Below are 27,994 nucleotides of genomic sequence, written 5' to 3'. Positions count from 1 at the left end.
CCACATTTCCATCATCACAGAAAGCTCCATTGGACAGTGCTACTCTGCAGCACAATTTTCAGAAACAGGAATATCTGAAATCCCCTCTCACTCTTCACACATCTGGCCCCAAATAATTCTGCTGCACCGTACAAAGGACATGTGCCCCCCAAAAGATGTTTTTCACCTTTCTATATAATATCCTAAAGTCTGCCATCTTCTGATTGCTGAGCCACTAAGAAAGTATCTTTTCCATGACTTCCGACAATAGTCAGCACAGTGATTGCAATAGTTGTTGACATTGGAGATGTACTCAGTTCAGCAAATTCTGCTAAAGAGAGTGAATGATAGAATCTCTCTTCGAGGTTGCAGAAGGTGTTATGTGGCTCAGAATCACAATACCTGTGAATTCAAAGGGAGGCAAGTGCTGATACTGCTCCTCACAAACTGTTCCTATCTCAATGTCTTTGTTGTAGGTGAACTGTTCCTGCTTTCAAGTGTGATTTTCCTGCTCCAGGTGGTATCTGGCTGTCCAGAGAAGTGCCGCTGTCGCTCATCTTCAAGCTTTGTAGACTGCAGTCAGCAGGGTCTCATTGAAATCCCTTCTGATTTGCCTCCTCAGACTCTAACACTGCACTTACAAGATAACCAGATACACCAACTTCCTGCTTTTGCATTTAGGTCAGTGCCACAGCTCACGACCTTAAACTTGTCCAACAATTCTCTTTCAAATCTGGCTCCTGGAACTTTCCTTGGACTTCAGCACTTACGGGTTTTAAACCTCACACAGAACTCGCTGCTTTCCCTGGAAAGCAGACTTTCCCATTCCCTGCCACAGCTGAGGGCGCTTGATTTGTCATCAAACAACATCAGCCATCTTCCCACATCCCTGGGTGAGCCTTGGGAGAACCTAACCATTTTTGCAGTTCAACAAAACAAGCTTCAGCAGCTCCACAGAGCACTCCTAGAATCCATGCCCAACGTGAGGTTTCTATTTCTCAAGGACAACCTCTGGAAATGCAATTGCCACTTGCTTGGTCTTAAACTCTGGCTGGAGAAATTTATCTTTAAAGGTCAGTAATGTCTATTTAGAAGCCCCCATCTGTGTGTTACCAGCTAGGATGAACTTCATCTGTTCTTTGCATTAGAAGGAACATTGAGGAGTGTGCAAGGGGCAGATTTAAGCTTTTTCACATCGATGTCATTTCACGGTAAGGCACAAGAGGAAAGTGAGTCCTCAGTGTGTGTTTAAAGTCAGGCAATTGAACTCATCTACAAATATGATGCATGGTGATACCTTTTCACTTGTTTGATTAACATAATGTGAAGTTCCTTATGTGTGAAGCACACCCTGAATAACTGCTCAAACCCAAACTGGCACCAAACTCTAATTTTCAAGTGTGATCCCATTGTGGGCAGGGCTATCACTCTTTGGGATATTTTTTCTTTTTTGTCTGCTTCTACCCATTTGACAGCTATAAATCTTCCCTGAGATGTTCCTTCTGTTTTAGCACATACCACCATTATTGAATATGCACAATATGTCCTCTTGCTAAAGTTACTCACTATCTTTAACCAGATGCCAAAAGCAAACCAAGAGAATCCAGAAAATCAAAGACAAAGGGCTCTGGAAATCACCCAGGGGTTAGCAAACTAGAGCCCGAGGGCCAAATCTAGCCTACCTCCTGTTTTTGTAGATAAAGTTTTATTGGAACACAGCCATGCCCATTCATTACATACTGAGTGTCTGCTTTGCACTACAAGGGCAAAGTTGAGTAATTGTGACAGAGACTGTATGGCAAAGCTTACAATATTTACTGTCTGGCCCTTTATAGAAAAGTTTGCCAACCCCTGTTATCAATGGGAAATGGAAGCCCAGAGAGATTCAGTGACTCACCCAAGAATAGGAGCACAGAAGAGAACAGAATGTGTGGCTTTGGGGTCTTGGCCCTACAGTCTTTCTTCTTCCTCACAGTGTGTATCTCCTCTTAACTCCCAGCATCATTCATTCATCCCTATACTCGAGCACCTCTCACGTGCCAGGCACTGAGCATAGGGAAGTAAACAAGAAAACTCCTACCATCACAGAGGTTACATTCTGGTAGTAGAAACAGATGAGATGATAAATACAGACACATATTCAGATAGCAGTTAATGCTAAGCAGACAATGAGGCAGGGGAAGTCGAGAGAGAATGACGGGATGGGGGTCCCGTTTTAGAAAGGATAGACAGGGAAGGCCTCTCTAAGGAGGTGACATGGGTGAGCAGCACACAAACAATGAGGAGGAACGAACCATGAGATAAATAAGGGGAAACGACAGCAAGTCAAAGGGCCTCACCAAGGAGGAAGCCAGGCTTGGCTGAGGGACCAAAACAGAGACAAAATAGAGGCCAGAATGGAGGAAGGGAGTGCCAGAGACAAGGCGACACAAGCACTTGGGGTAGGTTATGGGGGCCCATGCAGAACAGGCTGAGACGTTTGGATTGCCTTTGAAGTGAGCTGGAAAGCTCTGGAGGAGTTTTAGTCAGGGGAACAATGTGATCCAATTACAATTTAAAAGGTCACCCTGGTGACTCTTGGGAGAGCAGACCACACACTGCAAAAGAAGCAGCAGGAAGATGAGACAGAAGGTGATTTTGGTCAGTCAGGGAAGAGATGATGGTGGCCCAAACCAGGGTGGTGAGAAGTGATCAACTCTGGCAGATATCTGGAATACTGAACTGATGGAGTGGCTAATGGGTTGGCGTGGGAGATGAAGAAAAGAGTGTAATTATGGGAAATACTATTCCATTTTGGCTTGCAGGGGTAACCAGATAAATGGTGATGCCTTGAGCTGATGACCGGGGAGCGGGGAGGTGGGTAAACGTGCGTGGTAGGCTGTGGGTCAAGTGTTCAGCCTGGGGCATGTCAAGTTTGAGATACCCAATACTTGCCCAGGGGGAGTCGGTGAGTTGGCCGTTGCATATTTGATCCTGTAGCTCAGGAAGATATCAGAGCTACAGATATGGATTAGAGAATCCACAGAGTCTGGATGGCTGCAGCAGTTCTCAGAGGGAAGCAGGTTAAAGTATAGCATGGGTTCAAATATGCAGTATTGAATTAAGAATGCTTGTCAACAATATAGGACATAACATGTCACTAATCAGCCAATGTGCAAGTTAAACTACAACAGGAGCCATATAATAAATACAGCAATATCTTTCTTATAAGAGGTTGCAAATAAAACTGTTTACATCTGGAGGTGAAGGGGCTTGAGTTACTGTGTTCTGGATTAAATCATAAGCATAAGCCACTCTGTCACAGAAAAACAATTTTCATAAAGGAAGAACATTTCTTGATAAAAAAAATAGTTCCCAGGCCCAGGGCACCAGAAGCAATGTGAGATGGGATGAAATTCCCCTACTCTGCCACAAACTTGATGGTGATCTTAATTAACACCCTTCATTTGTGCTCAGTGTCACCAGATGAAAGCCAATGGTGTTAAGCCCAGGAGTTCCTGGGGCCCATTCTGGTCTTCAGATTTGGTGATGCAGTTCAACGCCCATTCATAACAGAGCTGCCCAAGCACACACAACAGCCTTTCTTCAGGGGTAAATTGATTTGGGGTAATAAGACCTGGATGTCCCAAAATAACTAGAAAAAAATCTCAAATAGATGCTAAGCATGAGAGACAGTCTGATCACAGACATATTGAATAAAGGTAAAATAAGGAAATAGATATTAGTCAAGACCTTTAAAAAAAAAACAAAAACATAAACAAATGTAAACATTGAAGGTATTAGTCAGATACAGCAGACAACCCCAGAACTCAGTTATACATGCAATAAAAGTCTGTTGCTCTCTCATGTCAGAGTTCAAGTGCAACAGCTGGGTGCAGAGGAATGAAATGGCCCACAGGGAGAGGATCCTCTATCTCAGTGCAGCTCCGTGGCCCCTTGGGCTCATCTGCAGCAGCCACCTCACACCTCTGGCCTCATGAAAATTAGTGGCTCAGGAAAGGGAGAAATTCCTTTTACCTTTTTGCTTTAGAACTGGGACTCTTGTTTCAAGGGATTGCTGAAGAAGCTAGGAGGGTCCCAAGAAACTCTGGTCGTGGGTGATTCAGTTTTAAAAAGTAGCAGCAAAAAGGGCATGGGTTGTATTTTGCCATCACCACTAACCCTTGCACTGCGGAGCAGCCCTATTTACTCACATGGCCACTTAGGACTTGTCTTATGAGGCTTAGATAGAATTGATGGGAAAGCATTCCCAAAATTCTGAAGTGGCATGAAACAGAAGGTGCCACTGACATTGAAACGATGCCCTCCAGGTGTGTCTTTCTGGTATAATTTCATAATTCATCCACCATGTGCACTGAGAATCTCTAATTTAACTTTGCGAAGAGTAGTGCCAGTCTTTGCAGCCATCCCAGGGGAGGTGTTTATGGCAGCCAACTGAGACAGATCATGGGGGAACTTCTGCCCACTCAAAGGGCTTTATGTGCAGGCACTGCTGAGGGCCATCGGCCACTCCCCTGACCTCCAGACACTCCGGAGGAGGAAGTAGAGAGAGGCAGTGAGGGCAGTAGGAACAACGGGGATTGAGGGGAGAACTGAGTCTGGATGTTGATTCGTCCATGCAGGACCTGTGTGATTCAAACAAGAATTACCCATAATAGTGGAGCGTGAGGACTTGTCTCAAAGTGCTTTGTAAACTCTCAAGTCGGATACAGATACAATGTTTTTTGGCAGAAAATTTAGTCAGAGAACTTTATTTTCCCAAAGTCACACAGTAAATCGGTGTCAAACTAGGCTAGAATGATGTCTATTGGCCAGTGCTCTTTCTGGAAAAGAATTGCTGAGCACCAAATCTCCCTTCAACAATAGTAGTCTACACACCCAAGGAAATCAATCGCCTTACAGGGAATGGAAACTGGTTTTAATAACCCATTGGAAAGTTCAGTACTCAAAGTAGTAAATGTTTCAAAGCCCAAGGAGACACGTTAATTATACTTAATCCCAGGAGCTAGACTAATAGTACTGTCAAATCCTCAGATGCACAAAACACTCAAAGACCACTCCACCTCTGCACTTGGCATCCCTGTGTAGTGTGGGTAGAATTTAGGGTCTTTGCAATTAACATGTTGCATCACAACAATGGACATGTGTTTTATTTTGCTTTAGAGTTGCAATGAGAATCTGGCACAAAAGATTTCTTGTCTGGTGGGGCTCATTAGGAGCAAGAAGCAGGAATACCGTGGGTAGCAGCACCTCTGTGCTGGCCCCAGCCTTCCTTCTTGTCAGCTTTTGTTTTCCCCTCAGCATTTATATGATGTAAAGGTAACTTGGCTTCTGATGAATTCTTGGTCATAAGTAATTGCCAATTTAGTGTGTGGCATTTTTAGCATTTAGCCAATTTAGAAATCCTAAAATCATAAAATATGGTCATTAAATTCTTTGACTCCAGGAAAAAAAGAAAAAGGTGATTCATAAATTCCATCTGCCTGAGTTTGTGCAAGCTGATGATTTTGAAACTCAATTATCATCCTTTGCTTTTGTTTTTTAAAGGGGGAATAATGGATGGTGTCATCTGTGGGTCACCAGACACGTGGAAGGGAAAGGACCTCCTTAAAATCCCTCATGAGCTGTACCAGCCCTGCCCACTTCCTTCTCCAGATCTGGTGTCCGCACAGGCTCAGCAGCCCGGCTCTGCCCACGAGGCAATCCCAAGGCCTCTGGAGACCCACAGCTTGGGAGAGCGACACTCCTTGGAATGTGAGCTCAAACCCAAGCCGAGGCCAGCCAACCTGCGTCATGCCATTGCCACCATCATCATCACTGGGGTTGTGTGTGGCATCGTGTGTCTCATGATGTTGGCGGCAGTCATCTATGGCTGCACCTATGCGGCTATTACAGCCCAAAACCATGGCGGAGCCTTGGCTCAAACCAACGAGCCTGGGAAGATGGAAGGAAAAGAGCTAATCGACAGCTCACCAGCCTGAGAGCTTTTGTAGGATTGATCACTGGAGGTCAGAAGAAAGTGTCTGAGTAGGGCTCATGTGTTCACTGTCACTGTTTCGTTTTGCTTTTGCCAAAAGAAAAAAGAAAAAAAAAAAAAAAGATATGTATGTAAAAAAATATTCCTGGGAAGAAATTTATGTTGAGATTTTTTAAATGCCATAGATAAAATAGAGATGATACTTGTGCTCTATGATACAATGATTCTATGTGGGGGAAGGTCATACACAGAGAAAGGGAAGATATCTCTTTCAGGTACTCTTCCCTGGATTAAGTTGCTTTTACAGAGCAACAGAAACTCAAACATGCGTGCCAGTCAGCATTCCTAGGAGCTTTATGGCCCACTGGAAAACTGCCCAATGTTGAGTGCCTGGGAAGAAGCTGTTGATCTTACCCGAGGGGCACTGAATGCCTCTATAATTCAAGTTCATGCTAGATCGGTGATACTTTTAGATGTTGTATATGTTATATATTTAATGGGAGAGTCTGTTGGTTGGGAATTTCGTAGCTTGCCACAAGAGTCAGATTATATTTAATTTTCTAAATCAGAAAACCATTTGGGGCTTTCTAGGCCGCAGAGGAAGAGGAGGGTTCCACGTCTGGATAATGGGATTCAGGCCCGGAGTCTGAGGAAGTTTTCTGATGCAAGGGTAAATAACATATAAACAAACAGAAAGAAGATGGGGAGCCGGAATTCAGGGCAGATATTACCAAAAGGCCATATCCACCAAGCGACTGGAACCTTCCATTTATAACTCTCACAGCAGGAATGAATTTAGGTTGGGCTGAGAGCGAGATAATGACTTTTGTGTATCTGTATCTACATACATAGTGCAGAGCGCATAGACTTGTACAACCACACCCACACATAAACATGCTCGGAGCAATCAGTTTACCCACTAATGAAACGCAGCCGTGTCGGGGTGGAAGCCAGCAGCTGTTGACCACCACCCAGATTGTCTACTCAACACTCTGGGATAGGAAGTATGAAGGAAGTCTGAACAGAGTTGGAATTACCAAGAGACTCAAGATACGTGGCGGCAGCCATCCTGAACATTGTTTAGGCCATGTTTAAAAAAAAAAAGAAAAAAGTCAGGTATGGCTTGCTTTACTCCACAGACACAGTCCTGAAGAGTTGCATGCAAAGTGAATTTTTGTAAATTGAATCATCATTTTTATGCAGTAGGGGAGCTGACTATTTAAAGGAACCTTTCATGGAATCTTTCTGTAATGGAAATAATTGGCTCCAGATTTATGCATTTTGTAAATTTGTATTTTCTCATGCTAAGTTTTCTCAAAGTGGAATCTACCTGTTTTCTCTTAGGATGCCCCAGCTCATACTTACAGTCACCTGTTAGTATTAAAAAATCACAGGAGGAGAGCATAGAGGAGTTAAGGACATGTTAAAAGCAGAGAATGGCAAATATAGGGCAAGATGTTCCTCCAGAGGCCTCAACAGACATCGCTAATCAATCCCAGCACTCCTCCCAGCTGGGCCTGATGCGCCACAGATGCTTTCTTAAGACAGCACTGTAGGCAACCAGAACTAACCAATTGGAGCTGGTTCAAAGGATAAAACACATTTGCCATTGAGGGTACTGGCTCTACATTCACTCCTTCAGGCCATGTAAAAATTGGTTTGGATCCTAAGTCAGTAGTCCACTCCCTAACTGGAATGTGAATGGAAGGTTCACATGTGCATGGGATGGAAATGGCTTGAGCCCTCCCCAACAGTGTGAACAGACCATAGGGAACACCAGGCTGACTATACCACCCCCTCCTGTGCAGGTCTCACACCAATGTGCCTCTAATGATTGCAGAAGTAATCTACACCTGCCCTGGGTGCTTCACAGCTAGTGTGGGCCCCACACACCCACAGGCTAAAGCTAGGCCATCTTTTTAAAGCAGCGATTTTGCTAGATGATTTTTTCTGGGGGGAACAGTTTAAACTTTGATGGTAAGTCTTTTTCTAAATATTTAAATAAACTTGGATACGTTAAAGAGTAGACTCAAAAGAGCTCCCTGCCGTTGCACCAGCTCTGTCCCAGGCCCTGGCACCTCTTCTGCTTTCTGCCACATGGGCCACTAAAGTGGGCAAGGCTGAGCATCCTGATCTAAGGACGCAGCGACTCTTTTCATGTGAAAAAACCTTTCTTTCCATTGCCCTGCACTGTGGATCCTTGTCCAAGAAAGCAATATGAGAAAGGAAACTTAGAAGATCTTTTTGTACCTCCTCCCAGTTTCACCAAATGTTTCCAGAGCTCGCACTTGTGTACCAGCCACAGTGTGAGGTGTTCTCATGAGTCCTCACTGTGTAATCCTGACAGCCACTCCATGAGGTACTTGAACAGATATGACAGTAGCTGAGAACTGCTGACATATGTGCTGTGGTGATTTAAGACTGCAAGTGCATGGTGCCCTGCCAGAGGTTTGGTGACACTGCAGGTCAACCCTGACCCCTGCCCACAGTGATTACATGAGAGAGCTTCCAAAACACCACAGAAAACCCTAAGTGTGGCTAGAATCCTCATTTGTCAACACCCATGTCCTATTAGATGTCTAAGTTCAGATGATAACTCAGGCAAATTAGACTTCTTGCTTTATGGGTAGTCTGAGGAAAATGATTGAAACGATGCATACATATATTCAGATTTCTATCTTTTGCCTACAGTCACCACAAACAGCAATTGGCAATGAAAATAATTACTTACCCTGAAATGTCAACAACTTCTCAGCACAGAAAAATATAAATCAAATTGTTTAGATTAACAAATGCAGAGTTATCATTTGTTAATATGAGAAATGAAACGTTTTAACTGTAAAAAACATTGCAGATGAAAGACCCAATTTGCAGGGTATTCTGCAAGAACCGCAAATTATCTTTCACAACCATTATAGCTCATGAGGGGTAATTTGCAAACGCCTCATAGATTATTTTCAGCTGTTTATTGCTGCTGTCATAGTCATAGATTCTCTTACAAAACTGCCCTTCCATCATAGAACCTAGCTGAGGGTACACTGTGGACAAAAATCATGTTTAGTATTGATTGTTTCTGAGAAAACCATCTAAAATATGGTTTTTAAATCATCTTTAGTGGAACAGTATGACTACAGACTGGTGATTTTTGCTTCACCAGCAATCACATATTCACGAATAGTTACTATAGCTATCTGTAGTGAGGTAAATGAGGAGGGCAAGGAAATGTGCCCTGCCAGAGAGATTCTGGAGAAAGAAGATGTAGCATCAAAGCTATATATAAAAAGCTTTTACAATTAAGGCAAAAACCCCTAGCCCTGCAAGAAGAATCGTGTGCTTAAGATTATAAAATGCCAGTGGATAACTGAATGTTTTATTTTTCCTTACAAAAATGGGAAACTGAAGAATGCTTCTTCCTGAATTTCTTCCTGAAGTTTCCTGAAAATGAAATCTCATTGCTCAAGTTAACCAAGTACCCCCAAAACAAGATGCCTTTGTCTTAAGTCCTGAATATCAAGGGAAGTGGCTAAATCAATTTCTAAAATAATCTATCTGTAGCACACATTCATGTAATTATAAGACAACTGTTGGAAACCTATAACTTTCTATTGCAGGTCAGGAAGTTACCGTTTCCAGTTTGGTAAGACCCATCGGTGTATCCATTGCTAAGTGCTATCTACCAGAAAAAAATGATATTCCAACCCTCATGGCATCACTGGGCTGTGGTTTACGTGCAGTTCAGGCAACCATCCTGTTTGCCCTTTCGAGGACAATGCTTTACTTTTTTATGCTCAAGTTTCAATGAGGTCTCAAAGAAACCCCTGTACCATTCAGAGAAACAGCTCCATAATCCACCACTCCCCTTTTAGATTCTTGACTGGACTATCCACACCTACTTTTCACTCCAGTGACACTGAATATTCATTTGGATAAATAGGATGTCATCCAGCTACAAAGGCCCATCAAGATAACCCAGAAAAAGAATCAGTGGATTAGGGAGCCTGAAAGGGCCTTGGAGAGCATCTAGTCTAGGCCTGGAAAATTTCAGAATAGCTGCCACCGGCCTCCCTATCCATTGCAGACATTGTTAATAGATCATGGCAAATTTATCTGCTGAGCCCAGAAAAGGGCTCAGAATCCTTTTAAGTCTGTTTTCCAGGTACCCGCTACTGATTGACTGGAGTGATATAAGAGATTAAACCTATTTGCTCCCCTGATACAGTTTAGTGCTCTCATTTTACAGATAGGAAATAGAAGCATGAAAAAGGAAAGGAACTTTCCAAAAGTCACACATGCAATCAATGACAGGCCTGATAATCACAGTTGCAGGAGCAAGGGGTTAGAATGGATAATACACCCTCACACTTTTTTTTCATTCTGTAGTGAACCAGAATATCCAGACTCTGACATTATTAAATCAACTATTGGATAAAGACAATTATAGCACCACTATCAACATTTATGGAGCCATGTTTTGTGCCATGTGTTTTGTGCCATGTGTTTTCCAAACATAATACTTATGCTTTTCTCTAAGCCTCATATTGACCAAAACGTGGGTATTATACTGCCACATTACAGATGTAGAGACATGATCCGAGAGCTTGGGTCATTTGCTCAAGGTCACAGGTCTAGTAAATGGTGAAGAATTTGGATGCAGGTTTTCCCAAGGCCAAAACCCAGGCACTTTTCAGGATGTGACAGGTTTGAAGAAGTCAGAGTCAGGATCCTTTCCTGGCACTGCCAACTCATATCTTAAAACATGGCAGGGAAAAGGAACCCATCCCCCAAACCAGTATGTCAGTGCCAGAACTCTGGTCCCACCAGACCAAAAGGACAGCTGAAGGAGTCAGGGCAAAATGGGGAAGCAGGCTCCTTTCATCACCTATGGCTATGCTGAGTTGGAAAAAAAAAAATTCTTACAATGGGAGGGGAAGAAACTCAGTCACAGTCTCTTTCCATTACTTAAGAAAATGATAAAATCAGACTCCAGGTTAAGATGCTGGCTGGTAAGCAGTATGGCCCATTGAAATATTCATACACAGGAGAGGAAAAATGTTACAAGGGCTCTAGAAATTAAGAATACTGCTCAATGATATCCAAGTCTCCAGGAGGAATATGCACTCTCAAAGCAGAGGTGTGACCTTGAGACAGATGAAAGAGGCGTAAAGGAAGAGTGTAACATTCTCTATTACCCATCCTTAAGCTGACATCCCTTCCACTGAGACAGCGGGATTATAAAATCAGAGGGAAACCACCCCCCTCCTATATACATGATATCTGAGGACATTTAACTTCTACAACAGCTCCTATTAACACTTCACTATCTTCACCTATTAGAGATGAAGACTCTCAACAATGTAGCGTATACTAGAATAAAAAAAGGAAGCGGTGACAGTAAGCACAATTTAGGGCTAGAGTTTTGCCTACTGTTTCTTACAAGGAATGAAAACACACACTATTTCGATATATCCAGTTGTTGTCAGACCACCAGGCAGCAGGAGGTGGTATCCCTTTAACAGACATTTGCCTAGTAACTGGTCTTCCATCTTGGTCTCTCCAGGGAGTACTCTGAAGTCAACAACAAAGGACACTCAAAAGGAAGAGATCTACCCCATTCATTGGCAAACACCCATGCTTTAAGGATGATTAAAATTTAAAAAGAAAATCTAACTTGGAGTCCCCTAAAGGACTGTTAAAAAAAGGCAGGGAGAGAGGAGAAAGGCAACATTGTCCTCAAGATACAGAAGAAACATGAAAGATCAATTTTAGAATGTATTCTAATATAATTTTTAAAGTCTATGGTGGGATTTGGTGTACATGTATATACATGTACATTATATGTATATTTGGGGGTACACTTCATTGGCAAAATCATGCCACGTGGCCAAGTTTAGAGTGAGTAAGGCAGAGAGGGGTTCAGCTCCAGTGGGAAGGCACTGCACTGATAAGGCAGTGGACAGGACACGCAACCCCTTACAGGGATGGAAAGAGTACTTGCTAACAATTATAGAATAATAATGAATAGAAATAGTAAATGTAAGTAAATAAATAGTAAATAAGTAATAAATGAATAAAATCTACTATAGTCATCATCAGAGATACAAAAAACACTGCAACATATTTAATCAGTAATAAAGAACACATACTAGGCAACACTCACTCCCAGATACAAAAGGAAAAAAAGGGATGAAAACAATGGAAGAAGATAGAGAGCAACAAAAAAGAACAAATATATGAATAATTGGTTTTCCTGATAAACACATTAGAACACATCAAATAGAAGGAAAACATTTTTTAAAACTCTGAGACACAATCTTCCCTGAGCTAAAGAAAAACCCAAGTTATGCACATCAAGAAAGGCTTACTAAAAGAATGTGGGAGTCATGGCATTACCATGCCAGTGATAAGCACTAAAATCAGTTAAAGTCAGAGTTAAGTCTCATTGGTTTTGCTAATATAGTTACAAAACAATGCAAAGTCAAAAACTTAATAAATTTCTAAGGACCTGCTGCAATTCTCCAAGTATCAACGATAAAGGAGTAAACAAGAGATATAAGGTTCATGCCCCATGAAACTTAACATTTAGCAGAGGAAGAAGACAGAGAAATAAAAAATATATCAGATGGTGAAAAAGCAAATATGAAGGGCAGAGAGTGCTGGGGATACGAGGAGGAAGAGTTTTTGTTTTATATATGGTGATCATATATAAAAGCCCTCTCTGAGAAGATTTTTGAGCAGAGACTTGAAGGAAATGATGGAGCCAGTGGTGAAGATATCTGGAGGAAAAACATTCCAGGGAAAGAGCACAGCAGGTGCAAAGGCCCTGAGGTATCAGCAAGCTTGGAGTGTTTGAAGAAAACCCAGGAGGCAGTGTGGCTGTGGTTGAGTGGGCAAAAGGAGCTGAGGTTAGAGAGTAGCTAGGGGCCAAATCATGTAGGACCTCGTGGGTTGTGGCAGGCAGCTTTTAAGATGATTTGTGACTATTCCCACCTCCTAGAACTCATGCCCTTGTTTAATCACCTGTCCTTGACAGTGGGCTGGACCTAGTGACTTGCTTCCAACAAACAGAACATGGCAAAAGATCACTTTAAGATATCACTTCCATTAAGTTACAAAAAACCTCCAGCTTCTGTCTTGCTCACTCACTCTCTCTTGCTCATTCTGATGGAAGTCAACTAGCTATCCTACAGAGAAACCCACGTGTCAAGGAAGTAAGAGTGGTCTCTAGGCAACAACCAGCAAGGAACTGAGACCCTCAGTCCAACAAAGTGCAAGGAACTGAATCCTGCTACTCTCATGAGTAGATGTGGAAGCTTTTCCTCTGTCTGTTGAGCCTTCAGATGAGCCCACAGCCCTCAATAACACTTCCATTGCAGGCTTGTGGGAGACCCTGGGCCAAAACCTTGATTGCTGACTTTGTGAGAGCCACAGGACCCAGCTAACCTACACCCAGATTTCTGATTCACAGGAGCAAAAACCTAGTAAATGTTTGTAATTTTAAGCCACTAAGTTTTGGCATAATTTGTTACACAGCAACTGATAACTAATACATGAAACATTGTGAGAATTTTGGCTTTTAACTCTGAATCAATTGGGAAGTCGACAGAGAATTTTGAATGGAGGAGTGACATGATATTACTTATCTTTTAACATGATTTCTGTGGTTCCTATGAAGTACAGACTGAAGGGGCAAGGGGTGGAAGAAGGCAGGGGAACCAGTTAGAAAGTCACCACAAAAACCCAGGGCAGAGGTGGCCCAGTGGGTAGCAGTAGAAGTACTGAGAAGTGGTCAGATTCAGTATATAATTTAAAGAAAGAACCAACAGAATTTATAGACAAATTGGTGTGGATAGCAGCAAAAGGGAAGAATCAAGAATGACTTCAAGGTCCCGATTCAAAGAAACTGTAAAAAAATAAAAATGACATTTTTGAGACAGCTAGGAATTTAAACACTGACTAGGTAATAGGTAATTAGGAATTATTATTTTAAGGTGCAGTAATAGTGTTGCTATATTAAAATACAAAGAAGTCCTTATCCTTTAAAGATGCATATGGAAATATTTTTGGATAAAATAATGTAATGGCTAAGATTCAATTTAAAATAACATGAGAGGGGTGGTAGTGGATTGGGGGTTGAAGGACACAATCGCCAGTGTAATGGCTACTGGAATTGGGTATAGGATACATGGAGTTCCATTATATTTCTGTCCACTTTTGAGTATATTCAATATTATCCTCAATAATTTTTTTTTTTTAAAGAATGAATCCAAAGTTTTTGGACCAAATAACTAGATAACGAGAATTACTGAGTTGCATTTACCCAGATCAGCATGGCTACAGAGGATGGGAGGAGGGGGAGGATGTGAATGGAAGCAGGACTTCAGCTTGGAATCTACTGAATCTGGCAGGTCTGCTTGAGAAAGATGGAGATGCTGCATAGCCAAGAGAGAGTCAAGTGAGAAAGGTCTGGCTTGGGAGACACCTGCTTATGGTTGGCATTTAAAGCCTTGAGAGTGGATAGGGGCACAGACGGAGACTGCTGGGGCCCTCCAACGTGTGTAAGTCAGGAGATGAGTGAATCAGCAAAGGAGACCCAGGAAGGGAGGGCAGCAAGGTAGACAAAAACCAAGTAAAGGGATATTTCACGGAGGAAGTGATCAACTGGTTAAGCGCTGCTGACAGACCAAGAGAAATGAACATTTGAAGTTCAATTTTGGATTCAGCAATGTGGAAGTTATCGGCGACCTTGAAGAGAAATGTTTCCCCGTGCATGAAACCTGGTGGGTGTGAGTTCCAGAGAGAATGGGAGACAGCAAGGGAGAGGAGCACACAGCATAAAAGAGTGAGTTACACGTAACACAAATAAAATAGTGTAATAAAATTTTGGCTTAAAAACCTGACTTATGCTATCTAAAATCTGGATGTTGGTGGAAGGCTAATGAAGTAAAAGCAAATTATATGACCATGCACTATGTTTTCAGTCTGAAATTTAATTTTTGTTTTTAAAGATGATTGTACACTCCCATCTACCTGAGCTGAGTCCTGTACAATTGTGTAATTTGGCCTTCAAGAAGAAATGACATTCAGACATTGATCCTGACCTCATGCAGATCTTTTCACCCGGAATAGAACCCAGGAGCTCTTGGTGAGTATAAACTTTGAGAGACAGTGGGAATAAAAAGCCTTCGATCAGCACTGTCCCTTTCCCACCGTGGACTGACCAACGCATTTTCTATGAGCAAGAAAGTTCATGGACTAACTGTCAAAGTGTTTATGCTCCTACTGCAGATTCTGCTCACTCTGGTCTCTCTCTTCGCAGGGAGGAGAAATTCATGTCAGCTCCTTTATCCTCTGCAGGCCCTTCACTTAGCGTGAGTCACATATATTCTAGTCTTAACCAAGATCAAAATCCCAACAAGGTCACTAGGAGATTTGCTTAGATAAAGGCGGTTAAATAAAATCCCCAAATCTCTCATAAGCCATGTTGGAAAAAAAAAAAAAATCCCATAAACTGTTTTCCACCAAAGCATGTGAGGGCATTTCCAATGCTCTACCAAGCATTATGCTGATTACACTGTTCAGAGGTTTATAAACTAGAGCAAAGATTAAGTAAATCGCTGTCTTGACTGGCAATGAGAACATATATTTTTAGAAAGCAGGGTCTTTGATTGGGATTTCTGTGTAACCACATTTACAAAAACATTAGGCACACTGATGGTCAGCTTCTGATACATAAAGCCCTGTCTTCAACATCTACTTACATGATCTCTGAATTATCCACTTCATTTTTATAAGAATATAGTGAAACACGTGAGTGTACAAATCAACATTTTTTGTTTTTATTTTAAATAGGCTGTGTGACAAATTTTAATCTAAAGCAGAGTTTGGCAAGCTTTTTCTGTATAGGGCCAGGTAGTAAGTACTTTTTCTCTTTTCAGTCCATACTGTCTCTGTCCGACTTCCAGCTCTGGCATTTCAGCAGGAAGGTGTCCATAGACAATACGGGCATGGCTATATTTTAATACAAATTTATTTACAAAAACAGGCAGCAGATACCTGACAAGGTACTTACATCCAGAATATATAAAAGAACTTTTACAACTCAACAATAAAAAGACACTTAATTTAAATATAGGCAAAGGATCTGAATATACATTTCTTTAAAGAAGATATACAAATGGCAAGTAAGTGCATAAAAAGATGCTCAGCATAATGAGTCATTAGGGGAAAAGCAAATCACGTCACACCCACCAGGATGGCTCAAATAAAAAAGAGATAATAAGTGTTGGTGAGATGTGGAAAAATTAGAACCCTCATACATTGCTGGTGGGATTGTAAAATAGGGTAGCCTCTTTGGAAAACAGCTTTGCAGTTTTTCAAAATACCAAACATAAAGTTACCACACAACCCAACAATTCCAATCCTAGGAATCTACCGAGAGAAATGAAAACATATGTCCACGCAAAACTTGTACATGAATGTTCATATCAGCATTACTAGTGACAGCTAAAAAGTGGGAACAACCCAAATAGACATCAACTTATAAATGAATAAACAAAAGGTTGTATAGCCATACACTGGAGTTTTAATTGGCAATAAAAAATGAAGTACATGCTACAACATGGATGGACCTTGGAAACATTTTGTAAAGTAAAAGAAATCAGTCACAAAAGGCCACATATTATATGATTCTGTTTATCTGAAATGCCCCAAAATAGGCAAATCCATAAAGAAAGTAGATCAGTGGTTTCCTGGGGTTGGGGTGGGGAGTGGAGTATCAAAAATGGGGGTGTGGCAGTGTATGGTAGGTTCTTTAGGGGATGTTAAAATAGTTTTAAAATTATATTGTCGTCATGTACAGCTTTGTCAGTATACTAAAAGCCAATGAACTGTACACTGTAAATGGGCTAATTTTACAGTAGATGAAATATATCTCAATAAAGCCGTAAAAAAACCTAAAAAGCCAAAAACAGGTAGCAGCCTGGATTTCACCCTGTGGGCTATAGTTTGCCAATCTCTGCTCTAAGGCATAGGCACACGACAGTGTGAGTTTCAGTTTTAATACAAAACATGTCAATATACTATAATGATATTCCCATATGCAAGTTTTTGTAGAGAACAGCATATAGAAAAAAGCACTGGCTAGTGAGTGGTTGTCAATGTAACACACAGTAACTCTTAACAATGATAGCAAAAGCAGTAATAATTTAGCAGTTAATGATTATTGAGTACTCAACTGTAAGCGTTTACCAGTTTATACATACACAAACTCATTTATTTCACTCAACAGGAATCAGAGGGGCCCTCAAAAGCCAAACTGAATCTGGGTGTGAGAAATATTCCAATACTCGTTAGTTCCTTTCCTTTTCTGTAGTGATGAAATGAACTTTCATCTTCAGAAAACTAGACTGTTAGAAATCCAGCCTAAGCACCAAACCTCAATTTACATATGTGAAAATTAAAGCCCCTGGGCATGGGGTGGGAGAGGGAGTAGCCCTCTTCCCTCTCCTAAATGCTTAGTTCCCATTGACTTTAATGTCCATCTCCCACCGTGACCTCAAAAAGAGATGGCTTAACTTGCTGATTCAAAACATGCAAACTAGGTGTGAGAACCTGTTCCCCAAATTCTGCTGCTGATTTTTGAGTGGAGGATGTGTTGGGGATTTTGATGAGGTTTATAAAGGGAAAGTGACTCCTGGGAGGAGTGTTCTGGAGAGTGAGTGTAGAGGATCCAGTTTCTCAAAACTCTGGGCTATTTTTATTCCTGGAGTAGTAATCCTCAACCTGCCCTTGTCACTGGCTACTGTGGTATGCAGAGCAGCTGTTCTAATGGCCAGTTCTAACTCTCAAATTCTTTTGCAGATTTTATATACCTCATAATCTATAACTACAGCACTAATCCATTTCTACAAAGTTTGCTGTTGTCAGTCCTACTGGTTTAGACCTTCTATTGTTCCTGCATTTGTATGTATTTATCAGTTAAAGAAAAACAAATGCCAAACATATAAAAAGCCTACCTCGTAACTGAGATTTAGAGCAAAGATTTGCCTTGGATTCCCCACCTCTTCTTGGGTCATCTACCCACCTGACACACTCTACAATGATCTCTGGGGTACTTGTTCACAGCTGTATCCCTAGCACTAGGTGCACAGTAGATGCAAAATATGTTTGTTGAATGATTTAATTAAAAAATGAAGAAATGAAGCAAGATCTTTTATTTTTTTCAATTAGCCCATAAGGGAAAACACTGAATTTGAAAGCACCAAGAGTTGCAGTTTGCCTGTCAGTTTAACCTGGCATTTCTCAATCTCATCCTACTGACATTTTGACCCAGATAATTTGTAGTGGGTACTGTCCAGTGAACAAACAAAAATATTTATAGATGTTGTCAAATGTCCACTCGGGGTCAAAATTGCCCCCGGTTAGAAACTACTGGTTTAATCAATAAGTATTAATTTTTTGACAAGATAAAACACTTCCCTTGCTCAGCTTTAACCAACTAGAGATGTATCCATGCAGACTTCACACATAATTCCTGACATACAAGTTAACTCGCACATACCAAGTATGTGATACCTCACCAAAGGAATATTGTCAAGTTGAATGTCTGCCTATAGCATTTTGCCACCATTATTCACACCACTCTAATGAAGGGTCCATACTAAATACCACACTCAGTTTAAATAGCACGTACCTGACAGTAGCTAATGGTCAGTGCTGTTAATCACTTTCCTAATTAGCTGTTTAAAATGGAACATTTCCCTTCATCACACTGCCTTGAGTTATGCAAATGAGATCATACAACCCACATTTTCACATTTCTCTAATGTAGTCTGTGTTCCTTGCAAAGGAACAGGCTAGCAGATCAGAGACCCCCAAATTTACTAAAAGTAGTTGTTTTACAACTAAAATAGGTGAATTTTTTGGTATATAAATCATACCTGAATAAAGCTGTCTTAAAAAGAGATGTTTTTATAAGAAACCAATGTTTCCATTGTCTGGTGAGTAAATTTTGGATGCTTATGTACCTCCATATAGCAGGTAAAAAAGGACCCCATTTTCCCTGAATCACTTATTCAGCCAATATTTCTCACATATTTACCATGTGTTAGCTCTTGTACTTGGCAGTAGGAATAAAAAGATAACTGGGACAGTTCTTGCCCTTGGAGAGTCTTCAATTATTTAAGAAATCGAAACGTAACATTTTTAGCAGTGATTTAGATTTTGATATGTTAAAATGGGCAATTTAAAGCAATGCAAATAATTCAGAATTCATTATTTAAAAAATTCAGAAGTCTGAGCTTCTTAACAAAAACTAATATTAGGTATTTTGTATTTGTCAGAGGGAGGGTCTAGAAGGCGAATAGGGAGGTCAGACAAAAAACTTCACAGAGGGGAAGAAGTCCCCTGCAGAGTCACACTTTCCACTGTGGCTCAGTTCTTCCTCCCTGTACATTTATTTCTTCTTCTCCCCAGGTCACTTTCTTTAGCATGGTGGAAGCACCGCCTATGACTGTTGGTCTAAAGGGCCGAGTTTCTCCATTGAGACTGGGTAGGAGAATTATTGCCATGATCTAGGAATTTATGGAACTGAAGTCAACAATAAGAAAGTTATGGCAAAGCAGGTTCAGTTCAATTTACAAAATTCTCATTGAGGGTCAATGCGCTGTGCTCCAGGTACTCCACTGGGCTATGCTGTGAAGATGAAAAGAACAAAGTCCTTGACCACTAGGAGTTTCCAGATAATTGCTCAACTTCTCAATTCACTTTCCCTGCGTAGACATGGCTTTAAAAATAGCTGCTATTTCACAGGCCTGTGGAGGGAGGGAGGGATGTCAATTGCAGAGCCTGGTTATTATTCATTTATAGCTAGAGTGCCTGGAAAAAGCAGGAGCTCAGGAAATAGTTACTGAATGAACAAATGAATGAATATGCTGCCAACTTGAAGATAAAACTGGGTTACCCCTAAATCCTAGCATTTTTATACTTCTTTGCATCCAGGTATTTTCTTGTTTGTTTTCTCATTTTATCCCCAAATTGACACACAGCAAGGAAAGGGAGGTAATAATCCCAACCCTATTTTAGATAGACTTTGAGAGACCCAAGACCACACATTTAGCAAGTGACAGAGTGAGTGACAAACCTACGTGGACCTTACAGTCTAAGGTTTGTGTTTCCAATAACAACAGAAAAATGGATTAGAGGCCTGAAACACACAGAAGGTTCCAGGGCTCTGGAGAGACTTGGGAGGCCAAAGGGAAAGTCCTACCACTTCTCCCTTTGCAGTGGGAGAGCAAGTAAGAAAATGCAGCACACTGGTGGCAGCTGGAGAGTTGGCAGGCTTCTCAAGAGAATGACTGTAAGCAATGTCATAGGCCAAGAAGATGGATGGGGCCTGTTTATGCACCAAGGCTGACGTGCAAATGGAATCCTGCCCAGTTTGACTGGCCTTTCTTCAAAGGTGTCATTGACAGATGAGTATCTAAATGTTTTGTTTAAAAAAGAAAACAACAAAGGGAAAAAAAAAGAAAGAAAGAAAGAAAGAAAGAATAAAACAAAAAAAAACCCCACCAAAAATAAAAACAAAACAAAAAACTCTTTCTACCCCAAACAGACACATACAGCTAATGAATATGAACATCCCAGATCGGGCCTGGGAGTGGGGCAGGCCTTTCAAAGGCGTTCTTGACCATCATTTGAAAGTCATACACCTTTTCTTTCAGATAAGTTTCCATTTAACACAAGGATTTCATTGAAACCCCAAATCACTGCCAGTCGGCTGCTTCCCATCTGCTGTTGAAGGCAATCTGATGGGGACAAGCCTGCCCACATATTCATCTTCAGCTGCCAAAACAAGCCTTCTTCACCAATTAAAATGGCCTTTTTAATTTCAGAGTGGTAAACAATGTCTACTCAGTTTGAGGAAAACATACAGAGGAAAGTTGCACAGGGACATGGTGGTGAGTCAGTGGCCATGAGGCCTGGGGCATGTGCTCAAGGGGCCCTGCTGCTTATGGAGACAGAAAGGTCCTCTTGAGGTCACTGCCTTCATGGGGCTGCGACCACAGTTGCTTTCATGATCACTACCATGCAATTTTGTCTTATCTCATATCTACCAAACACAGTTTGCAAATGAAGGTTAATAGTCCCCAGTTTTAAAAGGTAAGAACTAAATACAACTCCTCAGATGACCTTGCTTCTTGGTCTTGCTCAGTAATCATCTTCTAAAAGTGGGGGCCATTTATACACTGTGAAGCAGTGAACAGGGGGATGCCTCCTCTACCCACAGTGTGGACCAAACCATGTCTGGTGACCTGCCTGTGGTCTCTGACCAGCTATGTAACTCAACAACAGACCAGCAAACCATATGGAAAATGCATGTTCTTCTCTAGACTGGATACACAGTGCTCAGGCTGAGTTCACATGTCACCATACTCAGCCAAATAGGCATTTATGAAATATAAGGCCATTTGGAAACACGTGAGTGTAGTTTATAAACTTGGACAGGGTGGCTGGGATAGGCACAGTGACCTCAGAGCTGGTCCAGAGCATCCTTTGTGATGACTGAATTAGAAACCCAGGGAAAGAGTTTAAAAAAGGTAAAAAAAAAAAAAAAATTGAGCAGACGGACAGATAGCTCTGGCCAGCCCATATCTTTGACAGCTGCTACACGTGGCCCCAGCTCTCAGGGGAGATAGATGTCTCCAGAATTAGCTGGTGGGGCCAGCCTGGAGGAGGGCAAGTCTGACCTCCCTTGAGCAAAAATAAATCTTGCTAAGTTAAATGATCCTGTCTCTCACTTTCCTCAAGGAACATGAGACATTAAGTGACAAAATTTGAAGACAGCAACTGTGAATCCTCAGAGCCCATATCTCTTGGCTGATTAATTATAGATCTGCTTCATTCAAGATGAGATACAGATCCCATGCATAAAACTGTCTTCCATGCTATATCCAATAACCCAGGAATAAACAAGGCAACTGTCCCCAAATTCTTCAATTTTTAGTAATATAATTATGATGCATAGGTTAAGTCAGAAGTAAAGTGGGGGGAAAACAATACTTCCTACCCAGAGAACACACCCTTCAAACAGGTCTGAACCATCTGCTCCACTTGCCTTCCCTCCTGCAAACATTCACAGTACGCAAGGACACGGAAGTTGATGTTCAAAGTGACCCTAATGCACAACTCACTGAGGGGGCTGCTTGGAAACAAAATGACTCCCTTTGGGAAACCTGGCCAACATCCAGATGGTGCCTGGCATGTCACTCATCCATCAACCAACGGGCCAACAATTATGTATCAGAAATCGACTGTGTGCCAGACACACTCTTTGGCCCTGTTGTTGTCAGCAACTGTCCTCAAAGGTGGGCTTGTGGCAGTTTCCAGCCCTTTTGACCAAATACCACCAGTGACAGGCCCCAGCCACAGACACCTACTAATATTCTTGAGAGAAATGGGAAAAGCTAGAGACAGGGCTTGTTTTACATTTCAAGGCTCTCAGTTGTAAAATGTTCTGGCTTTTCCCTGGTCCCAAACCCAGCACCTGCAGACACATCTAACACTAATTCCTCACGGGGATTAGGGTGATGAAAATTTCAATCTCTCTGGAGAAGGGCACATTTTGGTTTGTGTTTGCCTAAAACTAAACCTTCCTTGTATGTGCTCTGTCACCCTAATGACATAGGAGTTGGAGATCTGCAGTTTACTTTAAATGAGCATGCTTCTACTGCAGAACAAACAATTTCTCACTGGATCACAGTTTAAGAATAGAAACCCTGGGAATGATTTCTGTTTTTATATCAAACACCACCAGTTGTCAGAGCCTTGGTGTGGAGGAGATGACACCAAGCTGAGGAGAAAGTACTTTTAAATTTTTTTTTTAATCCCTTCAAAACCTACTTTTTGGAGAATGAACGTGCTCCACCAGAGTAGCTGAGCAGCCAGATGAATGGACACCATGCTTACTTTACATTCACTGGTTGAAACCCATCGTTTACCTGCCACCACAGGAGATTTCCGTTCATCCAGGAGCTGGATGGAGGTACTCGCTGTCACCACATTACTTTTGTTGACTGTTCCTGTATAAGGAAAAAACACCACAACAAAAATGGAGATAGTTGCAGTGTACACATTAAGAGAATAATCACACTGGTCCACAGTCACCAATTCTGCACATTGTTCCGGGGGTTGGCTCCCGGAATCCAGGGTCCTCTGGGCTGTGGGTGTTCTGCCTCTTCTGTTAGGCTATTAGCGTGGTGTGGACAGTCCTCTCGGTTGAAGGAAGCAATGCACTGAGTTATGACCACCAGACTGGAAAAGGTCCAGCCTCTTCACATCAAAATCATTGACCAACGTGGAGGGACCACATTTTTTGGTAATCTGTGGTTAGTAATTGCAGGTTTCCTTGTGTCAGTAGTCATCTTTATATTGCCTCTCTAAATATAGCCATAAAGAGTTGTATGAGAACTTATCTGAATAAGAATAATTTGAAATTATTTTACAGTAAGTTGGCAACTTTAGCTCTGATTCATTGGTTAAATCTTTACTGATCTATAAAATTCTAATTTCAAGCCATTCTAAATGGGGAGAGAGGTGGAATGCAACCTTTACTCTAAATTCTTACTAATCTGGTAATAATATGGCATTAGGGTTAATTGAGATTTTTTAATTACTGAGAATGGTTCTAATACCCATGGATAAAAACATGCTGAGCACAAATTCTGAATGCCCACAGTTAATAATTGTTAGTCCGTAATGGGGACAAAACTATGCTATCTAACCTAAGTGATACATTGTGTAGTACATGCATGTGTTGAAACAACACACTGTATCCCACAAATATATATATAGGTAAAAATTTGTTAAAAGACTAAAATTCAAAAAAGAAAAAAGAAAATAATTGTTGTTCAATACCTGTCTTATAAAAGGTGCTCAGTGGATGTGTATAGAATTAAACCCAATTGAATTAGGAAGCAGGGAAATTCAAACCTGAATTTTAATACACTTATGACCAAAGTATGTATGGCCCAAGTCTAAGCAGCAATAAAAACCAGCTTCTTTTCCAGCATATACAGATATTTGACACACAGTAGAGAAAACAAGACAGTGCTCTACAACAATGACTTGTGCTTGGTGATTTAAAGTTTTCCCTGAATCTAAAGGAGCTGTGAAATCTCTTAAGCTGTTATATCATCCATAACTTTAGCATGAACGAGGTAAATTTCATATCATTATACGATTACATTGAAAGTTCAGTGAAAACCCCAGTTGCCAAAAACAAATTCAACAACAGCATTAATTAATCAGAATTTGTTTTTCCCCAGATATAATTCTTTCAGGAAAAGCACTGAATGACATAACAAGCTGGTACAAGGTGCCGTCGCACACAAGTGTGCACACACAAACAGCTGTTTTGGGGGATGCTGTGATCTCCCACAGCTCCTTCTCCCTGTACATTTTCAGAAAGCCACTCTGTCACAAAAGCATGACTCAATGATTCCAGTACTAAATGAGAAAAACAGCAAGCTAAGTTCCATTTTCTTCTTTAGAGGACTATGAAAAAGGAAGTCTCATGAGACTGCTTGCTAGAAGACGACTTTATTATTCATAGGTTTGCAGCAGCATGAGAAAGTCCACTATCGCTCACTTCATATTTTCAACAACAAATTGTGATGTGGATAAGCATAAAGAAAAAGCTTCAGACACCTGGAAATTTGTATTTGAGAGAGCACCCACACAGGTGGGCATGCACACACAGAGGCCTAGCAGCAGAGGAGCACAGAGTCAAAGAATCCTAGACCAGAAGGGAGCCCTGGAGACGACATTGTCTGAAATCCCACCCAGCAAGAGAATCTCATCAATAATATTCAACATTTCCTTGAATATCTCCATTAATGAGGGACAGTTTTCCTAATGAGTCCATTCAACTAATTATTGGACAATTCTTGTCAACATGTCTTCTACAGATTTCAAAAGCACTCTTTCTGAAAATGATTTCATTCCTGGAAATGAGAAAGCACCAAGACTTAGGGAAGGGGATTTAACACTAAGCACTGGAGAGCTTCCCTTACGGATGAGTTAGGAACGTTTGTAAGAGAGTAATACAAAGGGCCCTAAAATAAAATATAACTATAGATTGAACTTTCCAGAGCAATCCAAGTTTATTGCACTGTTTCATTCAACTCTGGAATTTTTAAAATGCTCAGTGTAAACGCTTACACAAAGTGAGGACCAACACTGTCAGATGCACGAGACAAGAAAAAGCCAAGGACAACTGAAAAGTGTTTCTAGTTTGTCTTGCTTCTAAACCCGATTGAAATAATATAGCGCTCAGTTCTTTTTAGAGAGAGGTGAAATTAATTTTTTTGTAATATAAAATCTTAGGACTGGAAAAATCATCAGCTACATGCCTGTCATTGGTCACTACAGCCCTCTGTTGGGAGAGCACAGGCTATACAAAGCCAGTCCTTACTCCTATATGTCAATTTAAATCAATTTGGTTGACACTGGGAATTGTGGACCTCTGAAGTGACGTGACTTGCTGAAGTTTCTGGTAAAGGATGCCTGAACTCTCTCTAAATGGGGCCATGACAACATTTTAATAAATCAGCTGAGAAGTTTGTATTCAAATTCCACAGGGTGCAAACTACCAGCCTGCTTTCCTGAAATGCTCTTTGCACAATTTGGTTAAGCCTTCATTTTACCTGGGGCCATTACACTCAAGGAACAGGTCACTAGCTCAAGGCTGGCCAGCATTCAGCATTGTCTCTGAAGGTGACCTTGGTTCTGCTTAGCATCCAGGCAGCTCCCCCCTTCTCTGCACACAATGCTCAGGCTCCACCTCTGACACAGGCACCCACCTGTGCTGAACGGGATGGAGTAGACGAAGCTCCCTGGAATCTGCTCAGCGGCTCGTCGGTACCAGAGAGGGAAATGGTCTGCATTAAAAATGTTCTCCTTGTCTCCAGCTTTCAGGAAGTCCCTTGAAATGGAAGAGAAAAAGAAGAGCATCTCACCCATTCAGCAAGGTGAAGGTGGGCATAGGGCATCCCAGCAGCCGTTGTCAGGCAAAACCTGTGCTGGCTTTTACAACCCCCGCCTGCCTTTCTCAGTACAGATGGGACCTGAGTCAACACTGTGCACACCAGACTACTCAAAAATAGCTCGTGGAGCTCTGGCAGTCAGGGCTGGGGTGGGTAAAATGGTTTTCCTAGTATACCTAGTGAACTAATTAGAACAAGTGGGAAGGAGGGAAATCACTCTTAGAAACAGTGTTAAGTGGGTGAAATTAGGCCATCTTGGGATCTTTGTGCCCTTCTTCCCTCCCCTCTGCCCTCTCCAGACAAACAGGACTGCTCATAGTCTCCTCTCTGAATCCCCAGCTCCCCAGGCCCTGGGCCTCTGCCCATGGTCCTTCCGTCTATCCAGAGGGCTACATGCATTCTCCTCCCCATTTCTTCCTCTGTAAATCACACTCACTTTCTTTCTTTATGAATTTATTTTTAATTGACAATTAATAATTGTGTACAATTTGTGGGGTACAATGTGATGATCTATGTATACTTTGTAGTAAAAGATTCAGTCAAGCTAATTAACATATCCATCACCTTGCCAACTTATTTTTTGTATGATGAGAATGTTGAAAATCTTTATTTGGGGCCAATTTTGAAATGTACAATCCACTACAAAGTGCACCTCCAATGTCACCTGTCTTGAGAATCCACAGAGGCACGTGCCAGCTCTTGCCCTCCCTGGGTCCCCACAGCCTCCGTCACTCTCAGGCAGCCTGCATTTTCTTGGCCTCATCTGCATAACTGTCATGTCCCCTCCCCCAGCCTCCCACAGTCTCCGAGGACAGGAGCTTTGTTCGTATTTGTGCACCCTCCACGGAGCCTTAAACGTATGAAAGTCCCAGGGAGTGTATGTTGACTTGACCCATTCTAGAGAGTCACTTTTACTCTCCAGCACCCAAGTGCTTCCTCTTGGCTGATAAGGTGCAACTTGGGAGAGGAAATGACTGGCTGGCTAGTCCACGCTGCAGATATCTTTCAGGAAGGGAGACCTCACTTAGACTGATAGCGATATTCAGCCTTTGGGGACAGTAGGCGATGGGTCTGGACTGCTGCACGTGTCTGATGTCCTGCTGCCCAGGACAGCGCTGGCACCGGGGCAGCAAGCAGGAGCCTGCAGCACTAATACCCATCAGATCCGATGTTAATGTGAAAGGGGTGGGTTGCTGGGAAGCCCTGGAAGCCCCTGCCAACTACTAAGCAGTGATTCAGGAGGAAGCAGGAAGGAGAGACCTGATTCTACAGAATCGCAGAAAAAAAATCCTCCTGAGTGAGATGAAACCTACTTCTGGATACTAGGAGCTACCTTGGAGTAGTGTGAGGCAGAGCTGGGTGACCTCGGGCAATTAACTGAGTCTTCAAGCCCCATTTACTCATCTATAAAATGGGAATAATAACGATGCTGCACTTGTCAGGATGCTGTCAGAATTACCTAGCATCATACGTGAAAGGGCTGTGTAAACTGAAAACAGTCTCAAACAAACATGGGGGGTCTCAAAGCCCAAGAGCTTCTTTTGTTCTCTGTGGTTCAAATGCAAGTTGTGAAGTGGTCATCTTTTAAATTCAGGGCTGCAGAGGAGACCAGTAACCACACTGTAAAGGCTAACGTCACTAGATGCTGGATGAGTGGTGATACCAGAGGTCGTACTGAAGGCACAGACTACATTGTCAGTATAGGAAATGATGGCTCAGTTACAGTGACCTACTTCCAAATGCAGGTGGTAGGGATAGGAGATGGAATTTCGGTGGAGACCGAAGAGGGCACAAGTTAATTCCAGTGTGGGAACTTTATTTTATCTAGTTCTGTGATCAGTACTTTGAGTTCCTCCTTTAAAGCTTTTGTCAAAAACAAAAACAAAGATCAGAACTTCTAAAAGCTTAGAAGAGTATATCCAATAACTGGAGATGTCAATGAATACCATTTGATTAGAGGGGACAGGCAGGTAAAAGACCCTGAGACAATAGACAA

General features: G+C 41.7%; 2 protein-coding genes across 3 annotated transcripts in view; one reads left to right on the top strand and one right to left on the bottom strand.

Moving 5' to 3' along the window:
• CACNA2D3 (calcium voltage-gated channel auxiliary subunit alpha2delta 3) overlaps positions 1-27,994 on the bottom strand; it is an 828,419-nt gene that overhangs the window by 144,481 nt on the left and 655,944 nt on the right. For both annotated transcript variants that reach the window (XM_063114014.1, XM_063114015.1), the window contains 2 exons: positions 25,816-25,937; positions 22,954-23,034 (listed from right to left, as the gene is read on the bottom strand). In XM_063114014.1, coding sequence (XP_062970084.1) covers positions 22,954-23,034; positions 25,816-25,937 — 203 coding nt within the window. The remainder of the gene's footprint in view (positions 1-22,953; positions 23,035-25,815; positions 25,938-27,994) is intronic.
• On the top strand, positions 287-5,960 carry LRTM1 (leucine rich repeats and transmembrane domains 1). Its single transcript, XM_063114628.1, has 2 exons — positions 287-1,052; positions 5,527-5,960. Exons 1-2 carry the CDS (start codon positions 287-289, stop codon positions 5,958-5,960), a joined length of 1,200 nt encoding a protein of 399 aa, XP_062970698.1.

This window comes from Cynocephalus volans, chromosome 11 (assembly GCF_027409185.1).
Source record: "Cynocephalus volans isolate mCynVol1 chromosome 11, mCynVol1.pri, whole genome shotgun sequence".
NCBI lineage: Eukaryota > Metazoa > Chordata > Mammalia > Dermoptera > Cynocephalidae > Cynocephalus > Cynocephalus volans.
Note: the sequence above shows the minus strand (reverse complement) of the source record. Positions and strands in the feature narration are given on the sequence as shown.

Bases quoted from the DNA above. Each gene is read 5' to 3' on its own strand.
- LRTM1 (XM_063114628.1), top strand. From the start codon at position 287: ATGTACTCAGTTCAGCAAATTCTGCTAAAGAGAGTGAATGATAGAATC. The intron at 1,053-5,526 runs GTCAGTAATGTC...TGTTTTTTAAAG, and splicing joins GGAGAAATTTATCTTTAAAG to GGGGAATAATGGATGGTGTC.